This window comes from Ovis aries, chromosome 1, assembly GCF_016772045.2.
Source record: "Ovis aries strain OAR_USU_Benz2616 breed Rambouillet chromosome 1, ARS-UI_Ramb_v3.0, whole genome shotgun sequence".
Classification (NCBI taxonomy): Eukaryota; Metazoa; Chordata; class Mammalia; order Artiodactyla; family Bovidae; genus Ovis; species Ovis aries.
Window position 1 is genome coordinate 10,691,701 of NC_056054.1, and position 27,790 is coordinate 10,719,490.

Below are 27,790 nucleotides of genomic sequence, written 5' to 3' on the forward strand. Positions count from 1 at the left end.
CACCCCAAAACACAATGCTCAACATTAGACAGGTTCTGACCCAAGCATGAGCGTTTAGTCTGGACACCAAATCGTGCCTTCAAGGCACTGGATTTATTGAAAAACTACATACATATTAAAACATCTTTATGTACATTTTCTGTTACAAGATTACAAATATACAAATGCAAATTCCATCAAAGTCAGCATCTTGTACATTAGAAACAACTGCAGAAAACCTATATCCTAATTCCATCAGTTAAGCTGGTATTCCTCAATTGCCAGTTAAAAAAAACTGGCACAGCTCACCCAGCTTCCCAAGTCCAGCTCACAACAGTGAAAGCAGAGTGTTTACATGGTACGCTTTTCCAAGGAAGCAGTGACGTTTGGTTCCGAGGGAGGGAAAAACTGTCTGTTTAAAATTCTGAGAGCCTCATGGTGGTTCAGCGAAAACTGGGACTGGTGGCAATCCTCTTAACAGCATCTTGATGAAGCTCCTTGATGGTCTTCTCTCAAAATAAGTAATGACGATGTTACTTCATTGTCCTCTGACAGGTCAGGGCAACATACTCAACCCAGCTGAATGCAATAAATAATGATTATATATAATTCTTCGGTCAGAATGAGAAGGAAGGTCCTTGAACGACAGTGTTTCAAATCGAAAATTGAAGTCCTAGAAGAGAGGTCTCTGCTCCACGGAATATCTAATGTGGGTGGCCACCGGGTGTAAACTTCTATCTTCATCCTCATACTCCAGAAAATTTGCTCTTTCTGACTTGGGTACCAGTTTGAGTCCTCATTATACAGGAAGCAAAGGTGATCTGGAGATTTGAGACTGTCTTGGGAAGGGCCAGAAAGGAAAACGGAAGGGGCATGACTTATGAAATAGCCCATCTGTTGATCCTTAGCTCCTCTAAGAAGTCTCTCTTTCACTGAGTCCTGGTCACCATCCTGCACATCGTAGGGGTGTGAAGGCATCATCTCAGTTTCAATATTCACTGCTTTCTGTAATTTTCTGTCCTGTCACACTTTTTCTTCCTCCAACTACCCCTTTCACCAAAAGGAATCAATCCAGGAAGTTGCTAGGGTAAAATGTCAAATATTTAATGGAGGACACCCAGGTATCCCATACGTTGCTGTTGTAAACACTACAGAATTGTTAGTGGCCAACCCAGGAAGTAATACTAGGAAAGAGATGTCCAGAGCCACACAGTGGAAAGAACTGGAATCTCCGTCCTCAATCTTAATGCACTGATCGTGAAGGAGGAGGGGATCATCCGCGTGAGCATCAATTCCAGCCTTCAGTGCCAGATACTCTCAACGGAGTCCCCACAGAAGGGCTGGCGCCCTCACAGAGCTAGCTTTCCAAGTAACGGAAGATGCTTTGCTTCGATTCTGAAGTGCTATCATCTGTTTTGAGGCGCTTAGGTGAAGTCGATGTCATTAAAGACGGACCCCTTCTTCGTACCTACAGAGCAGAGAAAAGAGATAAGAATCAACTCAAGACCTTTGTACAGGCTGTGGTTCACTCATACTTAAGCTTCAATTAGCTCTTAAGCAGCTCATAGTTAAATCATGGATAATTAGGAAAAAAAGAAACTGAAAATTTCCAGGCAAGTCTCACAGCTGATTATACTTACTGGGGGTAGCAATCTCCTTGTACCTTACTGGGAATGCAAGATTAACACTATAGCATAAATCTTTAAGCCAGAAATACATATATATTTTCAATTCAATTCAATTCACTCATTCATTCACTCCGCTTTGGAGAGTCACCAAATCAGTTCTCAAATTCCCTACCCGAGGCTTAGATGATTCCTTTGCTGCCTCAGCCTTGACAGGAGAAAGTGTATGGAAGACAAAGTTTCTAGAATTTCGGGGAGCACTGGGGTTGAGGTCAGAGAGGGCAGCCAGTTTCTGAAGCACAGCTTTGGGCTGGTTGAGCAGGGAGCCTGTCTTCAGCTGAGGAAAGAAAAGTCATCTGGTATCAAATTCCAAGTTCCAAGAAAGGAGAAGCCAGCTCCTCCCTGCACCCGCCAGGTATGGAGGGGACACATTTCCACCCTGCTCAAATACAAAAGAGATAGCAGGCTCCTTTGACACCTACTTCCATTTCCCACAGCCACCTCCCTCCCCTAACGACGGAGCATTCCCTTAACCTGACTGAGGCCGTTTAACATTGCAAATCATGGCTTCAGGCAAACAAGGTCCCCAACCAACCTGGCTGTCACTTCCCGGTTTGATGGCTTCAAAAGGATTTCTGAATAGAGACTTTGATTCTTGAATAACCACAGTGTGACTGACTGAAAAGAAAAGACAGAGAGAGGCCTGCTCTGGGCAAAACTGGGTAGAATTACTTTTAAATCTAGACAAACTAACAGGCCCTTAACTATAATAAACTGAGGCCAGAGGAACTCTGATTATTTTATAATCATGATTTGAAAGTATAGTAAGTGGTTAAGACAGACAATTCAGCTAAACTTATTGTCTAATTATCAGTAATAATAAGAAAAAACAACAGTGGTACGACAAATTCCAGCTCTAACACTTAGGTATGTAATCCTGAGCGACTAAACAAAGAAGCCAGAATTCACTCCTCTGAGCTGCCTTACAGGGCTTCCCAGGTGGTGCTAGTGGTAAAGAACCCGCCTGCCCATGCAGGAGACTTAAGAGATGCGGGTTTGATCCCTGCATTGGGAAGATCCTCTGGAGGAGGGTATGGGAACCCACTCCAGTATTCTTGCCTGGAGAATACCATGGACAGAGGAGCCTGGCAGGCTACAGTCAATGGGGTCACAAAGAGCTAGACACGAATGAAGCAACTTAGCATGCACACATGCACGAGCTGCCTTAGAACATAGAGCAAAACCAGCTATATACACTCTCTACTACAATATCTACTGTCCAATAGAATTAGATTGAAAGAACATTGTCTCTCCCCATCCAAGGGGCCCCTTTAAGATAATATTAGACACAGGTCCATGACTAAGCTGCAACAGCCTCTGAAGGCTGGAGTCACCTCCAAGGCTCCAGCACCAACAATCCAGGGGGACAGCCCCTGTGAAGGGCTAAGAGCTCACCATTCTTCTGCAGAGCTTTGGCTGTAACCTTCTTGGCCAGCATCATAAACTGACTGTCTTCCCCAATCTCTTCTTCATCTTCAGCTGCAATTTTCCCCTGCTGTGCCTGAAAATAAAAATCAGACAGCATTAACAGAAGCCCATGCTTCCACCAAAGACCCAAAGAATTAGCATAGCCTGGAAGCTAGAGTACTTGGGATAACATTTGTTTTCCTTTTTGCTACCCTCTGTTGCTTCAGACAAATAATTTAAAAAAAAAAGTATTTTGGACAAAAACATGAATACAACTGCCCGTGGTAATCTTTTCAAAGCACAAAAGAAAATTCAAGGATTAAAAGAGACAGCAATACACTGCCCAAGGTTTTGACAACTATCATGACAAGCTAGGTGACTGAGATGACCCTCCTATCTAGGGTTGGAATAGGCGAATCTCTTGCAGGCTTCCTACATGGTCCCGAAGCCACTGCTCTCGTTCAATTCGCTCCTTTCTCCATCTGGCTTCCGTCTCGTCAAGCTGTTCTTCAATCTGATCATCATCAGAGTCTCTGTGGAACAAGTCCATCTGGGAAGCATCATCTAAAGCAAAGAGTTAAGGCAATTAGCATTCTGCAATCCCCACAAGAGAGGGTGTCTGGACAGACACTAGTGAACCCTGTTCATTTACAGTATACTGACACAGCTTTTCCCATCCACTAATGGAAAATAAAGGTCAAGGCCAGGTCCTCCACAACTGTCTGCTATAGTTTTGACCTCCTCTTGCCGGCTTAAATTGGACAAATGTGGACCTTGTACCATTTGCTTCTAAAGGCAATGATCAAGATACCTATGTTTTTCCATCGGAATCTCCTCATTCGTCCAGGACCATCGCTGTGCAGGTCCCCATCAGCAAGGTACCTTTCTTGGTACAAACGTAGCTGGCGCTTATCATCATCTAACATTGTTTTCCTACGACAGGAGAAATATGGTGTTCAAAGCCAGGGCCACTCTGGCTGGTTATAGGGCCTGCCTTAAGATGCAGTCCACTGCTCAGAAGAGTTTGTTGGGATACTGACATGTGTATTTTCTTGACTTGACTCTGCAGTTCCTCATCAGAAGGAAGTACTTCATCAATCACATCCTCTTCATATTCATCAAGCTCTTCCCCATCATACTCGTCTTCGCTTCCCACGTCACTGCCTGACACCTCTGCCTCGTCCTCCAGGTATTTCTTTAATCTCCTGGAAAACAACAGTGAAAATTGGAAAATACAACAATGAATATATGCACAGTAATGACAAAAGCAGAACACACAGCCACCTCTAATAACAAGCATAAATTAATAATAATAATACATTTGTATAATACTTAAAAGCCTGTTATTTAATATCTACTTTGTGCCAATAACTGTGCTTTGGGGCATTACTGCATTATCTCAGGGAGGGGGTATTATTATTGTTCCTTTTGATTTACAGTTGAAGGAACTAAAACTCAGAGAGTAAACAACTTACTGATGGCTACACAGCTGCGAGGCAGCAGAGTCTGGATTCAACCTAGGCTGGTGACTCTAAAGCCAGAACTCTCAATCTCCTCTATATATTTGAGACATACCTGTCAGAAGGTTCATACTATTTTGTTTTGCATTTAAGCTTACCAGCTTCAGGAGATAGACTAGAGATAGTATGGTATGGAAAGGTAATAGACTGGGGTCTTCCTGCTGCCGCTGCTGCTAAGTCGCTTCAGTCGTGTCCGACTCTGTGCGACCCCATAGACGGCAGCCCACCAGGCTCCTCCGTCCATGGGGGGTCTTCCTACAGCCTGCCAAATCTTGACCCACAAGTTACAGGTGTGACTGAGGCTCATTTGTTGCTGTTTAGTCACTCAGTTGTGTCCAACTCTTTGTGACCCCATGGACTGCAGTGCACCAGGCTTCCCTGTTCTTCACTGTCTCTGGGGGATTGCTCCGACTCATGTCCACTGAGTCAGTGATGTCATCCAACCATCTCATCCTGTCGCTCCCTCCTCTTCTTGCCCTCAATCTTTCCCAGGGTCAAGGTCTTTTCCAATGAGTCAGCTGCTCCCCTCAAGTGGCCAAAGTATTGGAGCTTCAGCTTTAGCATCAGTCCTTCCAGTGACTATTTAGGCTCAGTTCAGTCAGTTCAGTTCAGTCACTCAGTCGTGTCTGACTCTTTGCGACCCCATGAATCACAGCACGCCAGGCCTCCCTGTCCATCACCAACTCTCGGAGTTCACTCAAACTCATGTCCATTGAGTCGGTGATGCCATCCAGCCATCTCATTCTCTGTCGTCCCCTTTTCCTCCGCCCCTCAATCCCTCCCAGCATTAGAGTCTTTTCCAATGAGTCAGCTCTTCGCATAAGGTGGCCAAAGTACTGGAGTTTCAGCTTTAGCATCAGTCCTTCCAAAGAACACCCAGGACTGATCGCCTTTGGAATGGACTGGTTGGATCTCCTTGCAGTCCAAGGGACTCTCAGGAGTCTTCTCCAACACCACAGTTCAAAAGCATCAATTCTTCGGCACTCAGCCTTCTTCACAGTCCAACTCTCACATCCATACAGGACCACTGGAAAAACCATAGCCTTGACTAGACGGACCTTAGTTGGCAAAGTAATGTCTCTGCTTTTGAATATGCTGTCTAGGTTGGTCATCACTTTCCTTCCAAGGAGTAAGCATCCTTTAGTTTCAGTTAGTGGTAATCAGAACCACCACAGGTTAGTTTTTCTGACTTCAGGTCATACTGAAAACAAATCTACTGTCACCTTGAGTTCAAATTGCTGTTATCTATGGTCGGGAATGGCAGAAGCTTGATGGCTTTCTGAAAGGTGACTTTTATCAAAGACTTGCATTATTATTTTAAAGCTGAGTTCCTCTAAATCCTAGGGTTCCTGAGGAATTCCTTCAGGGGCTAAAAGCCACCAAGCTCCTCAATCTTCCTATCTAACCCTCTTTGAGCAGCTCAACTTTTAGCTGCCATTCTTCATAAGACTTCATTTGAACAAAGGACACTATAGTTAAACCAGGTTTAAGAACCACTGCCTTAGAAAAAAATCTATAGATGACCCAAAGCTGTATGAGATGGTTAATTTGACAGGTGACAAATTAGAATCCAAAACTGATCTCAGCAGAATGGAATGATGGGCTAAACACAACAAAATAAATCTAATAAGGATCAATATGAAGTCCTATATTTGAAATCTAAAAGTCATCCACATACAATAAAACGTGAAATATCTATTAAAACAGTTTTTATACAATTTTCAATATCATGGAAAAATATTTACAGATATAGTAAGTGGTGAAAAAAGTAAGATGCAAAACTGTATATATAAAAAAAGCTTTACAGATCTCAACCATGTGAAAATATATGTCCTAACAAAGGCAATAATAACCACTACCACTGCTTTCACAAATACTCTGAATGGTGGACATGGGTGCCTTATCTTTCTGTATTCTTTTAAATATTCTAAAATAAATGGCTTACTTTCATAATCAAAACAACAAAATATTAAAAAAAATTAACGGTGGGTCATTTGCCTGAAACTAGGATGAGGAAGACCTGGAATGCTGGTAATTCAAAGGAAAAAAGACATGCGGAATTTTAACCATCTACTGGATCCTCAGGCTCTCCAGTGACTTAGTTCTTATGCTTACTGGTTACTTTATAAGTAGCAGGCAACCAGAGCAAGGGATGTGGTTGCACCACCACACAGGGCAGTAGTCAGACCACACCTGAAGATAAAGAGAGAATCCACATATGTGAAGAGTCTGGAAGCAACGTCATGTGAGAAACAGCTGAAGAACTAGGGATGTTTAGTACAGAAATCACTTGAAGAGGATGTGACTGTCTTTGAATACTCAAAAGATATCATGTAAATGGATGTTATTCAATCTGTGTTAACCACAAAAAGCAAAAATAGAACCAGTAAATGTAGGTAAAATGGTGGTGGCAAGCTACAGCTCAACTGTCAGGAGAACTTTCTTGCAACGAAAGGAAGGGCTGTAACACCTACATTTGCCGTTTTGACTTCTCCGACTGCTGCAGGAGGTCTTCCTCATCCTCATCTTCACGGTCTTCTGGGGTCAGATCCTCCTTGTCAGAATCACTGTGCTCATCCTGCAAAATCATACAGCATCACAGGCAAAGCTACACAGCATAAAATGCGTCCTCAGCTAAGACAGGATTCAGAAACTTCTGCCCAAACATTTCAGTCTAGGAAATTGCTTTTGATGACATGCCAAACAGACTTCTCAAGAATTCAAACTACAAAACAAACAAAACTCCCCAGCAGCTATACACGGAGTTCAGTTATGATTACTTTGTTCCCTTCAAACTCACCTCATCACTATCAAACTCATTATCATTTGGGACAAGCCGAAAGTCTCCAAATTCCTCCTCTTCACCTTCTTCTTCCCTAAGATGCAAATCAACAAATCCATACACAAGTTGTTGAAAGCCAACTATAAGCAGTCAGCCAACTTAGGGACCGAAAATATCTTATAGCCCCAAGAATCTCTTCAAAAACAGGAAACAAGATATCTTGCCTTTCAAAAAAAATTTTTTTTCCAAACTGTGATAAAATACATACAACACAAAGTTTGCTATCTTAACCATTTTAAGTGTACAGTTCATTAGTGTTAAGTACATTCACAGTGTTATCCAACCAACCTCTAGAACACTTTTCATCTTAAAAAACTAAAACTCTATACCCTTTCAATACCAACTCCTCATTCTTACCGCCGCACAGCCCCTGGCAACCACCTTCCTACTTCCTGTCTGTATGAATTTGACTACACTAAGACCTCATATAAATCATACAGTATCTGCATATTTGTGAATGGCTCACTTCACTTAGCATAATCTCCTCACAGTTCACCCATGTCTCAGCATGTATCAGAACCTCCTTTCCTTTTAAAGGCTGAATAATATTCCACTATGCATGCACCCACTTGGGATGCTTCCACCTTGTAACTATTATGAATAATGCTGCTAGGAACATGGGTGTGCAAATATCTACTAAGAAACCGTGTTCTCAGTTCTTTTGTGTATATACCCAAACGTGGAATAACTGCTGGGAGTGAGGAAGTATTTAAAAAATGGGGTTTTGGTTTGTATTTCCTTAATCACTAGTGATGGTGAGAGCTTCCATGTGCCTTTTCTTGCCTTTTTTATCCTGTTCACAATCAACTAAATGAAAGCATTAGAATAAATAATTTCACTGTTCAAATATGAGACTCAAACCCATTGCAAGACTCTCAGACAGGATATGAAGCCCCTAAGATGACCATTTACTGCTAAGCCCAGAGAAGCTACCCCTGTACTTTATCAGAAGGTGGAACTTGCCAAATTCCCTCAGATCACTGGGACTCACCGGTCTGTTGGGAAAGAGCCTGAACAAAGAGCGAGTGCTTCTTCCATTGGATCACCCAGGCTGCTCTCCTTCTCCTGCTTATTTAACTCTGATGGATCCAAAGTAGAGACATCTACATTACAACAAAGAAAAAGATTTGTCACCGAGAACTGACAGCTTTATCCTCTTTCCCCAGCCATCTGAAGACATGCCAGCTCAACACAGTTCTAAGGTAAGCTTGCCAAAAAGAGCTCACCATCCACTCATTCAGCAAATCCCTATTTAGTGCTTACTATGTGCCAGGCACCAGGGAGACATCAGTGAATAAAACAAAGATCCCAGCTCCCAAAGAGCTTACATTCTAGCAGAGGTGTGAGAAGGAGAAAGGGGTGCACAGGTGGAAGTAATAACTTAGCATTTATATGAAGTTTACTCTGCAGCAGACGCCGCTCTAAGCTTTGCACATATTCTAGCCATAAATGACAAGTCATATGGCCAAAGTTAAAGCAGTCTTAAGGTGATACTTCACCATCCTAAAAAAGGAAGAGCTCTAAATGTTAGGAGCTAAGCAGTGAATTCAACCTAGGTTCAAGAATCCACCATGGCTGTTTTCTGTGAACATTTCACCTGAGATTAAGGGACTTCTTCACATGGACACTGACGGTATTTGGGCGGGTGAGCCTTGCTGCTTTGTTGGATAATTACCCTGAGAAGTAAATTTTCCTGAACAAAGATCCAGAAGTTCCTCCATGTTCTCTTTCTTGTCACTCTTCCCAGGCAGAGGCTTTTCAGCCTGAGATGCAAATTTCCCAGTACACAAATCCAACAGTTCATCCATGTTGGCATCCATGGCGTTCTCATCCATACTGGCCAACGGCAACCGAGGCTTCAAATCTTGGTATTGATTCCTGTGGTTTCTAACATTTAAGAACCTACAAGCCCAATGAAGAGTGTAAGAAATGCTTCAGGAAAAAAAAAAAAGTAGTGGGGGAAAAGCCTGAACTCATTTCCAAAAGAAAAGTTAGAAGCTGAATTCTGAACCAGAAGATAAGAGTGTCAGATTTTAGCCTGTGATAACCTTAAGAGGGAGGGGGATGTTTATGAAAGAAGGCTATTCAAAAGACAAAGGGTAAAGGCTAATTTGGGGCTTCAGATGGTGCTAGAGTAGGGCCTGGTGTTATGGCCATGTAATGTGCCACAGAGGTGTCAATTCTCAATGCCACCCAAAATTCCTACTGTAGTGGGACAAAGGTCAAAGTGTTAGTCACTCAGTCGTGTCCGACTCTCTGCGATGCCATGGACTGGGGCCCTCCAGGCTCCTCCGTCCATGGAATTCTCCAGGCAAGAATACTGGAGCAGGTTGCCGTTTCTTTCTCCAGGGGATCTTCCCGACCCAGGGATCAAACCCAGGTCTCCCGCACTGCAGGCAGATTCTTTACCACTTGAGCCCCCAGGGATATGGATACAGGGAAATTTGATGACCTTATAAGAGTTATGCAGGTCTAATAAGGTAGAAATTGAAGGATCAGAACACTAGCAAGGCTATTTACTTTTTATTTTCTAGACAGACTTTGTTCAGACTTGTAGAATATAATACTAATGGTCTGCACACCTCTCTTTCTCAGAAGGGAAAGCACAGATGGAGTGACAGAAGCTCGCTTTATTTTTAAACAAAATTAAGCAGTACCCAGCACAATCCCACCCACAGAAACATAAAGCTACCTACCCATCTGCATCCAACAGTTGGCTCTGAGTGTCATCTTCTAAGCAGAACTGGAAGTCTCCTGCTCCTAGGAAAAGTGTCTTAGGTTCTGGGGAGGCGTTATACAGATCTTGGGAATCCTCTATGGGAAGTGAAGGCTCAGACAGCTTTCCTGAACTCTGGCACCAAAACAAAACCAAACAAAAACAAAACATTTTACAAATGTCATTCACTGTCATGACAACAACAGAAGCTGCTATTTGTAAAATCTAATCTACTCTCAGGCAATTGCAGTTGGGGAGGACAATGCATAGCCAAGGGAAGCATAAAAAAAAAACATCCTCAAGAAAGAAAGAACCCTGGATGAGGCTTGTTTTTAATACACAAAGGGGGTGGATTTTTAAAACTGAACATACATAATGTGGTGGGAGTTTTTGGCTTGGACACACTTTATTTAGCAATGTGGGAAGCAAAAGGGGGAGGAGATTAGAAAACCATTACCATCTCACCTTAGAGGCTGAACTGACCAAACTGGCTCGAAATAGCCCTGGGGAAGGAGATCTGAATCCTCCTGCTGTAGGGAAAAGACTGGTCCCGCGGCCTGTTTGTCTGTTACAAGGCTGATAGGATGGAAGTGTGGAGCCTATCAGCTCAAAGCTGCTATTGTGGCTGCTCTCCTTTGTCAGTAATGAGCATGAATCATCTTCATCTAAAGAAAGACAAATTTTAAGTGCATGATTCCCAGAAATAAGTCAGATTTGTTTAGGAAAAAGAGTTGAGAATGAAACTGTCTGGTAAGACCCACTGGTAAACGTCTCAAGTTCCATGTTCCAAAACATTACATTAAAGGTCAATTATGGTACTAAGATAGCATCATACAATCAGGGTTTATCACTCTGAGCTAAGTGACACCTCAAAGTTCCTATCTTTTTCTCATCTTCCCTAATGCCTATGATTACCCTTTGCATTATCTAATTACTTATACATCTTCCTTTGATCTACATGGATAGAAATGTTTCATGTTTCACTCAATCAACACATATTCACTAATGACCTATTAAATGCTCAGGGTCAACTGGAAAGAAGCTGCATGTAAGATTTCAAAAACTGGACCAAGAAAAATATTTGGGATTTTTTGTTTGTTTATTGGCTGCACCATGCAACTTGTGAGATCTTAGTTCCCCAACCAGGAATTGAACCTGGGCCCTCAACCGTGAAAGCATGGAGTCCTTACCACTGGACCACAAGGGAATTCCCAAGAAAAACAATACAGTTCATAAATTCCTATCACTGTCACAGGTTAAGACTGGGAAAAGTTTACCAAGGTTCAGAAAAATGGAACCTTAAGGAACTGTAGTCCTTAAATGTTAAAGCTGGAGGATCAGAGAAAAATCAAGTGTCAAGTTCTACATTAAGAGTCACTACTTACCTAATTTGCTAGGTCTTTTGCCTGAGTTTTCATCTATTTCTGATTTTTCTTCACTAGGAGAGTAACTACAAAATAAGTAGGTAAATTGAATATCTGTTTCTACTTCTTCCAAGAGGGGCAAATTCCCTGGTATTTACCAGGGAATCTTATATTTCCTTAGAGAGAATTACTTACCCCATCTTGGAAGAGCTGTCCTTGAATAGAAGGAAGGTAGAATCAGATGAGAGAGGCTTGGGGACAGAGAGGCCAACTGACTTGCCAATTTCACCACTGCCATCATCATTGTTTTCTTTATCTATTTCTTTCTCATCTTTGGTTTCTACTTCTTCACCACCGAGAAGGAATTCTGCAGTCTTTACCAATCACGCCACCCAAAAACAAAATAGTACAAGTCAAACATTTTTAAAGCAAACATACTAGCCTGAAATCTGGCTGCTTAGTTACAAGTCACGTCTTAAATCTGAACAGGTAAACCCGAAGGAAGCTCAGTCCAGCCACCATCATTAATACAACTTATTAGTTGTAGACACTTCTAGAGCTCTTTTACACTTTGTTACTTTACCTTTTACCCTTTCAAAACTGCTACGAGATTCTGAATGAACTGGATTATCATTTAACTGAGTCAATGAGAGACTGCATGATTAGCCTGAGATTGCAGGACAACTCCTGGCCTTCAACCAGACTGTGACACCCTGCTCGGTTCAGCCACGGCTTTCCTCTTCCTTTACCCAGGGCTAAACATTAACCAGCTCTTTCAAATGACTCCACTGTTCAAACAAGGACACTTTTCTTTTCCCTAATACCAAAAATCCTATCATCACCTGTCTTCTCTAGGTGGAAAATAATACCTTAGAACGAGGGCAAGAGGCCCATCTACAAATACCTTCTTCAACAATTAACTTGGGAAGGTCTTGGCCTGAGAATTTATTCCAGACCTCAACTTGGCCAAGGTTAAAAGTTCTTTTTTTTTTTCCTAAACAGAGAAATCTAAATGAACAACAAAGATAAAAGTCTTTAATAGAAAGCCATTTCGATATCAGCATTATAGTACAATATGTAAACCAACAGGTAAAAGCCAGGGCATGACTGTGAACTGCAGGTGTTCCATGGGGCTGAAGGGATTGAATGCACTAAGATTTAGCACACATGAGCTACCTTCATCTCTGACCCTGAAATCTCTTCTACAGTCGAAAATGCTCATCATCCTCTTACTCAGATCTGATTTTCTCTTTCCCGTATTCATTGCGACCTAGTAACAAAACCACGTAATTGCCAGCAACCTCCTCATTGCCTTCTTCCTCCTCTCCCTCTTCTTCCTCCAAGGCTTCCTCTCCCTCCTCTTCTCCATCTTCCTCAGACTCATCTGTCATTTCTTCCTCCTCCTCCTCCTCTTCCTCAAATCCATCCTCATTATCTAACTTGAGTAATGCTTGGCGTTTCTGACGCTCCTCCAACCTTCGGAGTTTCATTGCTTCTTGAAGTTTAGCTTTCAGCACCTGAAGCTTTTCCCCTGAGCAAAAGTATGAAGAGATGTTTTAGATGCAATGACCGACTACACACAACAACACAAGCGTCCATTTTAGGCAACTCCAGAGGTGTTCTAGGCACATCACAAAAGGAAAATCAGAGACCTTCGTATTTTAGGCTTTTGTTATCTTAACAAAGGGGGGGATATTAGGAATTGAGTGTAGGAGATAACTCCCATAATTGGGATATTACAGATATTATAAAATTATTATTTAAAAAAGCAAAAAAAAAAAAAAAAAGAGGAACAGGGGCAAGTGGACCTTCGAAAATCTCTGGTTCAGAAGCCATGAAGGAAAATACTGATAACTGTACCCACATTGAAGAAAAAGAGAAACAACTCAAAGTAAATATAAGCAAAAGATATCAACTGGTATTAAAAATAATGCTTAACCTCACTTCTTACTAGCAATACAAATCAAAATAATGATACCATTTTTTATATATTTGGCAAACATTTGTTATATCCATTAACAGGAAGAAACAGGAACTCTTACACACTGTCATTCAGAGTAAAAATTGGTACAACTTATTTTGATGGAAACTGTGACTAGGACTCAGTGATTCCACTGTACGTAATTTTGCATCAGCATTTACTAACATATATGTGATATTAGGATGCAATATTGTGTGAAATACTAAGACGGAAACAAACATGATGTCCCTTAACAGAAGTATGCTTAAACAAACTGTGTTGTACCTGCACAATGGAATATCACGTGATGTTAAAAAAAACTCAAAAGCAGTATGTATACCTGAACTCTTGAGTTAGATGGTCTGGATTAGGCTACTAATTCTCTTACTAGTTATATAAATTTGAGCAAGTTGTTTAAATGCTCTGTTTATCAGTTTCCTCACATATAAAATAAGGACGCTGATGTTATTTACTGTAAAGCACCTAGAGCCGAGTCTGGCAGAGAGGAAGTGTTCAGTGTCTCTCTCTCACACACTTACACAATAGTAAATGCATATGAATTTTCCTAGGACACACAAGAAATTGCTAAGCTGCCTCTGGGAAGACTAATTTTTTTTTTTTAATTTGTCTTTTAATTGAAGGATAATCGCTTTACAAAATTTTATTGCTTTCTGCCAAACATCAACATGAATCAGCCATAGGTATACATATGACCCCTCCTTAATTTTTCATTTTATACCTTTTCCTAAGTGTTTAATTTTTTTCTATGTGATAAATTGCTCGTATTTTCAAAGTGGGAGTGGGAACAACAGACCTGTCCCTAATACAGATTACAAAGCAGATTGTATGATGTATGACTGCATTATTATTTTATTTTTCAAACAGACATGTACCTGCATGCAAAAACTTTAAAGGGCCATACAACATGGTTACAGAAGATGTCTCTGACAGAAAAATCTTTTTGTTTACTCCAGAAATTTTGTTTACTGCAGAAATTTGTTGTTTATTCCATTTATTTTCTACAATGGGTATTTTTTTAAACAATAAGACAAAAACTATTTTAAGAAATAAAGTCATCTTACCCACCTCATACAACTAGGCCATATCCAATCTCTGGAGTCTCCAGGGAAAAAGATTCTATAATGTCTCACTATAGGGTCTTCAGCAGCCATAAAGACCAGCCTGAGTTCAACAGTCAGGCACCCCACCCGACTCATGGCCAGTAAAAACATACAAATAAAACAGCTCCATGAACCTCACATACCTGGTTTTGTGTGGCTTGCCCCATCCAGCTTCTCAGCTGCCAAAGTCACGGGCACCACGTCTGCCTTGAGCTCTTCCTTCCCGTCAGTGCCCACATCTTTCACTATGATGTTCACGTTCACCTTCTGACCAGCCCTGGCTTTGGCTGCTGGATTAGCATGCTTCCAGAAACGCTGCTTCAAGGCTTCCAGTTCTAAACCAAGCACCAACCAGTATGTCAGTTTGCCTTTTAGAGTCCAGTTAAGAAATACAAGCTAGGTTCAACAAACTTGTAAGGAAAAAAAAGTACAGAGAGACACCAAAAACTCCTTTGCTACCAACACCTGTGTTCAATTCATGTAACTTAACCCAAACTAAAGGACTACTGTAACTGTTCTTCCTCAATGAGTTCCTTAAAACTCCATTTAGGGTAGATATTTACAACTGAAGTTTCTAAATATGTGCAATTCTTTTTAAAAAAGCATTAAGCCGGTAGAAAAATACCATACTCCTTAATTATGCAAGGGCTTAATTTGTCACAGGTTTCAGTCTCCTTTTAAAATATTCCCTATTTTGAACATCTCACTGTTTATTAGCATCTCTCCAAATACAAGCAAAGTCTATTTTAAAAATGGAAAAAGAGGGAATTCCCGGTAAGCCAGTGGTTAAGACTCTGAGCTTTCATTGCTGAGGGCCCAGGTTCAATCTCTGGGTGGGGGGAACTAAGATCCCAAAGCCATGCGGTGCGGCCAAAAAAAGGAAAATAATAATCAATGCAATTAGGGATGTAACTTGGTGGCAGGGCTGGAAGCTTCTTCATGAAACTTTTACACGGATATAAATCAGTACACTGAGAAAGGAAATCCCATTGAGAGGTGGTGCCTGGGCTTCCCTGGTGGCTCAGATGGTAAAGAATCCAACTGCAGTGTGGGAGCCCTGGGTTCGATCCCTGGGTTGGGAAGATCTGGAGAAGGGAATGGCTACCCACTCCAATATTCTTGCCTGGAGAATTCCATGGACCAAGGAGCCTGGTGGGCTACAGTTCATGTGGCTGTAAAGAGTCAGACACGACTGAGCGACTTTCCCCACACATCAACTTATATACAAGTGGGAACACACACAGGTAGTGAGTGCAGTGGTCTAACCGCAATATGGCCTTTCCCTTTCCCCACCGCTTTTGCTCAGAACTTTCTTTTCATTCTCCCTCAGCCAGCTGTCACCTGGTACCATCCCCTACTCACTGTATAACAAGCCAATCATACCATAATGGGATCTGTTGTAAGAGAGCTGACAGTTATAAAGAGAAAAGAAAGGAAAAGAAGAACAGTTTCTTTGGGTTCGGGCTATTCTCATATGCCTTCTCTTCCATGATAATGTGTCCAGGGTACTCCAAGTTTGGTTCTTTTTCCTAAAATTCACTCAACTCATACTTCGGTAGTTTTGTGGTTAGCATCCAGATGTGGTTTCTCCCTCCCTAAAGGGTCTTAGTAGAAAAAGAGAACTGGAAAGAAACCTTTTTTAATGAGTCCCTGACATTATTTACTGGGCTTCCCAAGTGGCACAGTGGTAAAGAATCCACCTGTAATGGAGGAGATGCAGAAGTGAGTTCAACCCCTGCGTCAGGAAGATCCCCTGGATAAATGAAATGGCAACCCACTCCAGGACTCTTGCCTGGGAAATTCCATGGACAGAGGAGCCTGGTGGGCTACAGTCCATGGCGTCACAAAGAGTCAGACACGACTTAGTGACTAAACAACAACAACATCATTTATTTAGTTGCAAAAATCCAACTCCAAAGGGGTGGCATGTCTACACTACAAACCAAAGAGTAGGGAGAGAAGCTATAAGTCTGCATCCCATTTCTTATTAGTTCAGTAAGTTGGAAACAGCAGGCAGTAGCAGTGGGAAGGGAACAGAAGTAGGAAGGTCATCACTGGAGCCAAGAGAATAAAACAAATGGAAGGGGAGGAAGATTACTCAGGACCTAAAATAAGAGTGAGGCAGGAGTAGCTTTCATTCTTCTGGAGAAAGCCAGGCTCCTCAAAACCCTTCATCCCCCAACCCACTGGAGCACCCACTTCCCTTATCCTTTGCTACGCAACTCTACCACCACCCTCCTCATCACAGAGCCCCTGTTCAAGCTCCTCTACCTCCTTCAGTCTTCTCCTAGCTTTCATCTCCTCTTTAAGTGAAACATCTCCGCTCCAGCTCATGTCTCTACCTAAAATCTCTGCACCCTCTGGCCTCTGGTCACCAACCACCTTGCAATCTTCACTTCAGCTAACCAGAGCATCCTCTGCTTTCTCTTGTCTCTGTGTCTTTTGCAGGTCTGTCCCCTTCACCAAGAAAGCCCTCTCTCACCTCTCTGCCTTGTATCTCCTACTCAGACTTTGGGACTCAGCTCAGGTATCAACTCCTTCTAGAAATTTCCCTGACTCCATGTGAGGAACTCTTTCTAGGCTCAAAGTATGCATAGCACTTAATATCCAATTTTCCTGCCTCTAACTCCTATTAGATTTAAAATTCTTTGAGAGCAGGGACTGCATCTTACTGGTACATACAGCAAGCAACACCAAACACCATGCTAAGTAAAAGTGAATGAATGCTGACCCTAACTTCATATATATTATGAAACAGAGTGATCTGGAAACCCAACATTCATGTCAAATATTAGTTCTGAAGGAAAACATATCCTGAGTTAAAAATAAGTGCCTATTATGAGCCAGGCATTGTGCTGGCTCCCTGTATAAGCAATTGCAATGTTGGAAAAATTACCCAATCTCTCCAAACCTCATTTTCTTCATTTGCAAAGTAATACCTGGGGTTATGAGAATTAAAGATAACTACTAAAAAAAAAAAAATCAATCAGTATCTAATACATTCAGTTCAGTTCAGTCGCTCAGTCGTGTTCGACTCTTTGCGACCCCATGAATCGCAGCACGCCAGGCCTCCCTGTCCATCACCAACTCCGGAGTTTACCCAAACTCATGTCCATCGAGTCGGTGATGCCATCCAGCCATCTCATCCTCTGTCGTCCCCTTCTCCTCCTGCCCCCAATCCCTCCCAGCATCAGGGTCTTTTCCAGTGAGTCAACTCTTCGCATCAGGTGGCCAAAGTATTGGAGTTTCAGCTTTAGCATCAGTCCTTCAAATGAATACCCAGGGCTGATCTCCTTTAGAATGGCCTGGTTGGATCTCCTTGCAGTCCAAGGCACTCTCAAGAGTCTTCTCCAACACCACAGTTCAAAAGCATCAATTCTTTGGCGCTCAGCTTTCTTCACACTCCAACTCTCACATCCATACATGACCACTGGAAAAACCATAGCCTTGACTAGACGGACCTTTGTTGGCAAAGTAATGTCTCTGCTTTTGAATATGCTATCTAGGTTGGTCATAACTTTCCTTCCAAGGAGAAAGTGTCTTTTAATTTCATGGCTGCAATCACCATTGGCAGTGATTTTGGAGGCCCCCAAAATAAAGTCTGACACTGCTTCCACAGTTGCAAAAAGGAGGTTTCTTCCCTTTCCTGTTTCTCAGTCTGAGATGATAAAGAAAACTTCTACTCCCATGTAACAAAATTTCATAGTGTCTAGTATAAGTTTCTTTCTCATGTTAGTCTGAGGCTATTTAGATAACATCTAGTCCCACACAACAAAACTTTCTCTCCCTGCTCTGGGCACCAGCTTATTCCCAGGCTTCTTTGCTAATAGAGCTATGCTAGTTCTATTACACAGCTCTTCCATCCCACCACCTGCTCTGGTTAAACCGACTTACACGTCCTCCCAATATGTACCACATAGAGCTCTTTCTGTCCCTCCCAAGAATATCCTTCTCTCCACTTCCACAAAATCCACCCATTCAATCAATGACTTAACTGATACTGTGGCTGACCTAGCACCTGCCAACCATATGCTATTTAACGAAGCAGCATCTCGATGTAAATAATTTCACTAATAATAAAAAGAACAGCTACCATTCAAGTGTTTCTTTATGCTTTCCATTTGTATGCATTATTAACAGATTTACTATAGTGCTGCACTGTGAACCAGAAGTGTTATTTCTTTTTTTTTAAAGTTGCCTTGGAGAGGTCAAATAGCATACTCAAGTTTAAACAGTGAGTAATGTCCAGATTCAAATTCTGATCTTGCTACCAAGCCTAAGCTCTTAATTATCAAACGACACTGCCTTGAAGTAGAGGAGGGAAACCCAATTTTACCTACAAATCAGGAAATCTACCCAAAGTAGGGAATATTTCTGGCCGCACCACGCAGCATGCGGGATTTCAGTTCCCTGACTAGGAATAGAACCCATGCCCCCTGAGGTGGAAGTGTGGAATCTTAAGCACTGGACCTCCAGGTAAGTCCCTTGGGCTCTCTCTTGAAGAATCATTCATTCACTCTTTAATTCATTCAGTAAACATGGCTGCCCAACGTGTCATCGACTATGGAAGCACAGGGGATAGAGGAGGAACAAGCCAGAAGATCCTCACTGAAGTATGAAGGGGAAGAAGTGAACAATTACATATGATTATTCTTCAAGCCTTCCTTTAACCACCTATTGTAAGAAACATCCCTTCTCTGAACTTCCATGCTTTATTCTAAATATTTCTTTCAGCAAAGAATACACTACCTTTTTTCCCATGTTAATTTTTTCCAATTATTAGTGACACATGTTCCTGATAGAAGATGCCACTTTCCTGTATTACTGCTATTTGCCTACTTATCTCCCCTGCTAGAGTCTAAGCAGCTTAAGCGTAGGATAAATGTCAGATTTCTCAAGTATGCCCTACAGCATCTTACATGAAGTGGGTAGTTTAATATTTGTTGAATAAGTGAAAAAAAAAGAAAGAAAAGAAATTCAGTTTTGCAGGCAATTTGCTGATGTTTCTGTGAAAAACTGAATTGAATAATGCTTTTATCAATGTCATACCACAAAACAGCAATGTACCCTCCTCTGTACATTAACTAGCAACAGGTTTCCCTTCTAAACGAGGTTCAGAATGTCCTGATACCTTGCCAAATGTACACGATGATTTTTATCCATATCCGGTACATCAGTATTAAGACCACGTGTGGTTGTTTGTTTCCCCTGTGCTCCCTGTCCTCCACACTGGCAAATAACAGAAGCTGCCAGAACAAATCATTCTAGAGAAGCTCCCCACAATTCAAAGAATTACCTCTGTTGGTTTCAGCTTCTTCAAGTATCACAAAGGAATCTCTGTCAGCACCCAGCTGAGGTTTACCGAAAACATCTACTCCCAGTTGCTTAAGTCTATCCACAGTGAACCTCCTTGCTTTTTCAGGTGGCACCGCTGCTGTTGATTCATTTTGCTGGCTGGGCTCTTCCACCTTCTCATCTGCTGCTTCTGTTTTTCTCAGGCCTTTTTCTTCCTCAAGGGCATGAGGTTCAGGTGCCACAAGCCCTTCAGTCTGATGCTCTTCATTGTCCTTGTTCCCCAGGACACTGCATTCTCGATGTGCCACCGAGACGCCCCCAGGTGAAGGTCTAGCATCACTTTGCTCCTGTTTCTCGGGAACTTCTAGCTCTTCGCTTCCTGTCAAATCTTTCCCGCAAGGCTCATCGGATCCAGCAGTGCTCTGGGGCTCCTTTGAAACTGCAGGAAGCGCATTAATTTCCGCTGCACATCCTGCACCTGTTGTCTGCGCAGAGTCTTTGCTGTGGTGGTCGCCATTCATCTCAGTCGTGTTTTCAGTGACTATGGTTTCTTCGTGATGGCTTGCCTGATACTTAGTGGACCTAGAGAAGAGAAAACAAGCTGGAGTTAAACATTCTCCTAAATGAGAAACATTCCCAACCCTTTGCACATAATGAATTGGTTAGATCAGTTTTACAGGACCGAGGAATCTGAACTTTTTACACCAGGCGTTTGCCTCAAAACTGAATGTTTATGAAAATTATAATCACAAGGAAAGAAGGTTCTTACTTCAGGAGCGCCATGGCATTTCCCTGGCAAGTGGGCCGGGGTTTACGTTTGAAGAACTCATGAACGGTTTTATTCTTAGGCATGTGATATGGAAGATTAAGTGCAGACTCTATAAAATGGAACAGAACAAGCAAATGCATATACTATATAGTCTGAAATGTTGCTTTACATTCAGTTAATTAAACAATACAACCAAAGCTATCACCAGAAATAGAAAACAATCCTGCCTTTAACATAAAATAGGATCTAAATACAAAAGAATTCCATAAAGACCAGTGGCTTTTAAAGCTAGCTGTGAAATCAACTGATCCAAGAAGTTTTTTAAAAATACAAATTCTCGAACCCCATTTCAAGTCTATTGCGTCAGAATTTCCGTGGGCCTAAGAATTTATAAATTTGGTTTGTAAAAGAGATCCTGATGCAACCAGACTATAGACAACCCTTTAAAATATTCCCTCCCAGGACTTCCCTGGTGGTCCATTGGTTAAAACTCTGCACTGCTAAAGCAGGGGGGTTGGATCCGATTCCTGGTTGAGGAACTAAGATCCCACGTGCTACGTGGCCAAAACATTTTTTTAAAGTTTTAAATAAATTTTTTAAATGAAAAATTCCCTTCTTACCACCACTAGTTCTGTAAATTTTCTTAGTTTATATTAATGTTTCAGAGGCTTTAGAACAAAGGCCATTCATCAAGATCAATTCTAAACTTCAATGTTTACCGTATAGGCTTCTTTACCTCGAATAAGGCGCTGAGTCTCACTATGCAATTTTTTTAATGCTTCCTTACTTAACTTGGCTGCCTTTCTTTCCTTAAAGAAAACAAAATGTGAGACTATATTAATGCTTTTACCAAGAAAGACAGACATCCCTTAAGAGTCTGCTCTTCCCAAGAAAAGATAGAGAAGAAACAATCATCTCTAATAAACTCAATACAATATACACGTCAAGAGCTCACTTATTTGCAAGTCTCTTAAAACTGATTCAACCTAATTCATATCTGTGTTCCTACTATGTACAAAGCAATATCCTGGGAATCAGGAAAATACAACAGACACAATAAAATTCCTGAGAAATCCACAATCTCCTGGGAAAAGAGCTCAGCATGACAAATATTAATATATAGGGCTCTACCTCACCTTCCTCGTGGTGCCTTTTGACAACTCAGTTTCTTCTTCAAATGAATAGACCCTACTCTCCAAAGACAGTTCTTTTTTCTAAAAGAGAAGGTTGCAAATGGATTAAGAGACAAAAATTAAACCGACACAAGAGGATGTGGCTTATGCAAAGACTATTTTTGCACTCCAATATCACATCATGCTACATTAATAATAAATCAATAATTATTAAACACAAAATGTTAGACACACAACATCCTATAATGCCTAGAAAATAAATTAGATGTCTCCAGTGGAGCTTGGGGCCTCATTTCTTACACCTCTGTATTTCCCTAAAGAGGGACAATGACCCCTCGGGGAGCTAAAAAGATAATCTTAGGAAGAACAATTATGCTTTCAAACACTCAGGACAAGGAGGCTTTGACTGATGCTTCTCTTTCATAGCCTTCTGGAAACCCTATAGGTTCATTTCCTAGAGGCCATTAAATTATAAAATTTACATCTCTTCCCCTTTTTCACCTGTTTCTTATACAACATAAAGTATCTTATGGGACTTCCCTGGTGGTCTGGTGTTAAGAATCCACCTGCCAAAGCAGCTGACATGGGTTTGATCCCTGGTCTGGTGCCACAGAGCAACTAACCCTCACAGTACAACTACTGAGCCCGTGCTCCAGAGCCCTCGAGCAGCAGCTCCCAAGCCCACAGGCCTAGAGCCTGTGCCCTGCAACGAGAGAAGCCACCACAATGAGAAGCCACGCACTGCAGCCAGAGGCGCCCCCGGCCAGCGCAGTCAGCAAAAATGCACGCGCAGCAACGGAGACCCAGCGCGGCCCACTAAGTAAATGAACCAAAGCACCTTACTTTTTGCCTCAAAAAGTAATGAGAATACTAGTTTGGGATAAATAAGGGATTGGAGGAAGAGCAGAAGTAAAATCAAAGCGAAAACGTGAGAAAGAAGAGCGAAAGATGGAAAAAATTAGGCAGATGAAAAAGAAGGAAACAAAAAATGAGGTACATTTGAAAGAATAATTTGCTGTTTCCAGGGCAGATTCACGTTTTAGGAAAAGAGAGCTGCTTTTGGTTCTTGGAGGTTGTTTTTGCACTCAGAATATAGCTTTGAGTTGGTCAGGACAATGAAAACACTAGTTTCCAAACAAGTTAGCATGTCTATTACTTGTACTGCATGGTTCCAAAATTAACAGCTGAAAAATTTATATCATGTGTTGACATGTGTTTTTCTTCAGTTAAAAAAAAAATTAAGGTTCCATCAGTAAATCAGAGCACAAAGCAAAGGTTTGAAGCCGTGGGTTCACTCTTACTGGAATCATTGTTTACTTGCCTTGTGCTTTTTTACTTTGCTTTTCACAGCCGCCCTTATTGATTCTAATGACTCTTCATCTTCTAATGGAGAGTGATTTTCCTCCTCCAACCCAGTTTCAAAAAGGTCTTTATCCACAAGTAGACAGCCACTGTCATTAAATGGCTGTTTCACATCATCTTCCTGGATAACACATAAGGAAAAAACAAGATGCAATCATTTTAAATCCAGTATTTTACTACATCAAATACAGCAATTTGCATCAGGACAGAAAAGTTCACATTTCATGAGCAGACAAGTATATGGCATCCTAGAACATTATCACTGGTTCCTTTGTCATCCTTTGAAATCCATGCTGTGATCCAAAGCAATCGTCCAAAACTAACTTAATCAATAGTACCTTTGTTTTTGAAAAGTCAATTAACAGTTCATTAAGCAACTAGTTTATAAAATTTGAGGACAGTTCTAGTTAGCAAAGACTTCCGATTGATGGATGCATGAAAATTCCTCCTATGAAAGCTAATTTTCATCAGATCAGAAACAGCAAAGAGTAACTCTGTGTGCTCACAAAGAAAATCAGACACCTATTTTTAGAAATGTCCTATTGTATCCAAAATGGAGAATGAGACCAACAAACAATAGATTTGAAATTACATACCTCACTGCAAAACAATCAACTCAAAGCTATATTCTGAGTGCAAAAACAACCTCCAAGAACTAAAAGCAACTCTCTTTTCCTAAAACGTGAATCTGCCCTGGAAACAGCAAATTATTCTTTCAAATGTACCTCATTTTTTGTTTCCTTCTTTTTCAGCTGCCTAATTTTTTCCATCTTTCGCTCTTCTTTCTCAAGTCTTCGCTTTGATTTTACTTTTGCTTTTCCTCCAATTCCTTCTTTACCACAAATGGGCTTTTTGGAAATCTTTCTGTCAACTGTAAAGTCCATAGAGTTTTCAGACTGGAGACTCATCGCTAAGCAAGGTGTCACTTGGGTTTCAGAATTCTCCTGACATAAAGACTCCTCAATGTCACTTTCGTCACTGTCTGCCAGAGTTTTATAGATCCTTCTGGCTTCTCCATTCTTTCCAGCACACAGGTTCTCTTTATCCTCCTCTTCAGCATCGTCATAGGTAGTTTTCTCTGGAGACACATTTGGGTCTTCTCTTTCAGAATCACTCTCTTGCAGCACCTTCCTACTTTTCAATTTCCTGCTGACAAATATCTCTTCATCTGAATCTGGAGGAAACACAGTTCTTTTTTTAGAGGTCTACTGTCATTTGGCCTTTCTCCTAGTCCCACCACTCCTAAAAATCATATCCAATTATCCAAGTGGTATATCACCTTGTGAAATTATGTAACTAAGAACTAATTGTAGCAAAGCAAATCTAAACATACATTTTGAAAAACATTTTCCCTGGAAAAATATCTCTTACTGAGAAATGTAATTATATATATTTACAAAGCGTAAAGCTGTTCTGATCCTTCTGGCAGGTGTTAAAAATCCTTTTATTACAGAATGAATACATTTAACCAGGCAATGTGCTAGCTTTCAGATACTTTATACATTCAATAATATAATAGAAGTGGTTATTTTCAAAAGAGTACATGCACTATTATTTTGCTTTTATAATAAACAGAACAAACAACAAGGTGAGGCATTAATAATTTTAAAAATCAAGAGAATACTTTAATTAATCCAGTCCACTTACAACCCACGCTCCCACATTCTATTCCTAAAAATAAAAGTAATAAAAGTACTGACTGTTACAAACCTTGTTCACTCAAGGGCCCAATTGTTTCACAGCTGCCCTGTCCACTGTCTGAAGGACTGTCTGTTTCCTCTTGTGAAATGAGTTTTGAATCATTGATTTCTAGGTGAACCTAGAAAATGAGAATATACTTTGCATTAACCAGCAAGTGACAGAACACTCTAAGTACATAAAGATACATAAATCATCATGGGATCATCAGTCTGAAATAAAGGGAAAAAAACAATACAATGGTTTAACAAAAGGATGACATTAAACATTACTGGCTAGAAAAAACAAACTAAAACTCATTGTTCATCTTTGAAGGATATTACAGAGGCAACGCTTTGAGTTATGGTAAATGAGAATCAAGCATTATTGTGTTTTTCTGTGTGAACTATTTCTCAGTGTATCCACATGACATGTCAAATATCATCACACAGAGGCAATCCAGATATGGGACGCTCTATAGGACAAACTATGTCGTTTCTTTAACAATAAATTGCAAGAATAAAAAGAGGGAGGGGGACTTATAAAAAGAGTTAAGATATTCACACATACATACAGAGATACAGCAATACCTGCAATATGCAGGCTTTGTCTTAATCCTAATTCAAACAAACTGAAAGTATATGTAAGAGTCAAAGAAATCTGAACTCTGATCATTTAATATCAAGTAATAATTCTAAATTTTTTAGGTATGGTAGTAATATTATAGTTATCTTTTTTGGAATGCATTTACCTTTTAGATATGTATAATGACATATTTGGGGATGAAGTATGTGTGGAAATTTGCTGTCAAGTAATCCAGTAAGGGGGGGAAGTGCATGGGGGTGTAAATGAAACAAGATTGGCATGACTTGATAACTGTAGAAGTTAGATGATGGGTTCATTTTAACAGCTTTTCTGTTTGTTTATGTCTAAAATTCAGCCCCAAACTACCCCCCTCCAATTTTTTAAGTCACAAGTGAAAAATCTAAGGAGAAGGGAGGTAGTTTGATGACTTGACTATAGTTAATGATCAAGCTAACCCTAGATGCCAGTTCCCCCACAACCTTGGTGTTCGCAGGACTCTGAATCAACTTATTAATAAGGGGGAAAATACATATGTAATGTAATGGGGCACAAGACCACACTCGAACAGTTTGAGACAACTGCTAAGTTGATCTGAATATTTAGTGCAATTATTAAAATAATAAAAAATAATACAAACAGAGGAATCACTGAGGATCATGATGTATGCTGTTGATTCTCCCAACAACTCAAAGCAGTAATAGTACTTGTGGCTATGGAAACTGAGTTTAGACAACCACATGGCTCACTCCAAGGTGATGCTCCTCATCACTCTACTCTAGGCAATTTGGAGCAGAACCAGCAATAATCAGGGCCAGGAACACGGGGAGGTTAGGAGGTCTCAAACACTTAGTAATCAAAAGGATTTTTGTGCAAAATTAAAATTTAAAAAAGCAGTGGGTAAATTATGGCCCATGAGGTCAGCTGCCTGCTTTTATAAAGTTTTTTGGAATCTGGGCCAGGCTGAGTCAGGTGAGTAAGGCAGTGTAGTCTAGATACAGGGTTGGATTGTGTCTTCATTTCAGTTTGATATCTTGTTCAAAACCAAATTATGGAATTCTTTTTGCATTAATTTTTATTTTTAAAAAACTACATAAAATATTATCTTGAACAACAAAGTCCTACTGTATAGCACAGGGAACTCTGTTTAACATCCTGTGATAAACTATAGCGGAAAAGGATATGAAAGAGAATGTGTATATAAGTGTAACTGAGTCACTTTGCTGAACAGTAGTAATTAACAAAACATGGTCATTCAACTATGCTTCAATAAAAAAAGTTTAAAAAATTATCTTGATTACTGAGTATTTTAGCGCCCCGTTAAATTTTGCCCCATACTGTCTCACTCCAGCCCCAGCTCCAAAAAAGAACACAGATTTGGAAAGATGCCTCTATGCCAGTTCCGAGAACGATCAGCGAGTCACCGCCCGGAAGTCTTCCAAGACTGGTGGTACCTTCCCTTCTCGGGACCCAGGGCGATGACTTCAGAGGCCTCTTCCAGACCCAGTTTGGAACTCCCTCAGACTCCCGCCGTCCATTTACAGAGAATTATGCTGCCGCGACTTCCCTGGTGGCTCAGACGGTAAAGCGTCTGCTTTCAATACGGGAGACCCGGGTTCAATCCCTGGGTCGGGAAAGTCTCCTGGAGAAGGAAATGGCACCCCACTCCAGTATCTTGCCTGGAAAATCCCAGGGACGGAGGAGTCTGGTGGGCTACAGTCCATGGGGTCGCAAAGAGTCGGACACGACTGAGCGACTTCACTTTCCCTTCCTTATGCTGCCCTGACAGAGGAGCCTGGCGGGTTACGGTCCATGGGGTCGCAGAGTCGGACACGACTTAGCGATTACGCATGCACAGCACCCTAGCGGTCCGGTTCGGCTGGGTCCTTCCTCTTTGGGGGGCGCTGTTGTAGGAAGCGCTCCCGCCACCGGAAACGCGCCAAAGGGGCGGGCGGAGCAGGCTGAGCTGGGGCCGGCGGCCGGCTGAGCGCGACGCAAAGACCGGGTACAACCCGGCCGAGGGACTGAGGCGAGAAGGACCCAGAGCCGGGGCGGACCGCTGGCTCCCGTGCGCGCGGGGCCCGCGGATTTGTCTCCGCGCGAGTACAGAAGCCGAGCCGCCGCGGTGCGGGCCGGGAACTGTAGTCCTCCCGCCTCCGCGACCCGCTCGGCCGGCTCGACCCCTGCTACCCCCCTCCCCCGCCCCCAATCCCTCGGCGCCGGGCCCCCGCAGCTACGGATGCAGGCAAGGGCACGAACTCACCTCGGAAACCACTTCACCCGTCATGACCAGGGCCTCCTCAGCGCGCCACTCGGGAGGAAACAGGTCCCCAGTTCCCCTACCCGTCGGGACTCAGCCGCTCCCGCCGTCTCCAGTC

The 27,790-nt window shown here is 41.7% G+C and overlaps 1 protein-coding gene and 1 non-coding gene across 2 annotated transcripts; both read right to left on the reverse strand.

The window, feature by feature from the left end:
• Nucleotides 1-58: 58 nt before the first annotated feature.
• CLSPN (claspin) lies at nt 59-27,790 on the reverse strand. Its single transcript, XM_004001792.6, has 25 exons — nt 27,676-27,790; nt 24,864-24,972; nt 23,879-24,327; nt 23,113-23,274; nt 21,795-21,872; nt 21,395-21,467; nt 20,659-20,767; nt 19,891-20,471; nt 14,738-14,929; nt 12,815-13,044; nt 11,709-11,887; nt 11,535-11,599; nt 10,615-10,814; nt 10,130-10,284; nt 9,109-9,335; nt 8,425-8,536; nt 7,392-7,467; nt 7,066-7,169; nt 4,112-4,276; nt 3,883-4,004; nt 3,508-3,635; nt 3,060-3,165; nt 2,200-2,282; nt 1,780-1,941; nt 59-1,447 (listed from the first exon to the last, which is right to left on the reverse strand). The coding sequence occupies exons 1-25, from the start codon at nt 27,697-27,699 to the stop codon at nt 1,337-1,339; spliced, it is 4,002 nt and encodes a 1,333-aa protein (XP_004001841.3). The 5' UTR covers nt 27,700-27,790; the 3' UTR covers nt 59-1,336.
• On the reverse strand, nt 11,284-11,356 carry TRNAE-UUC (transfer RNA glutamic acid (anticodon UUC)). Its single transcript has one exon. It is a non-coding gene; the product is annotated as a tRNA-Glu (tRNA).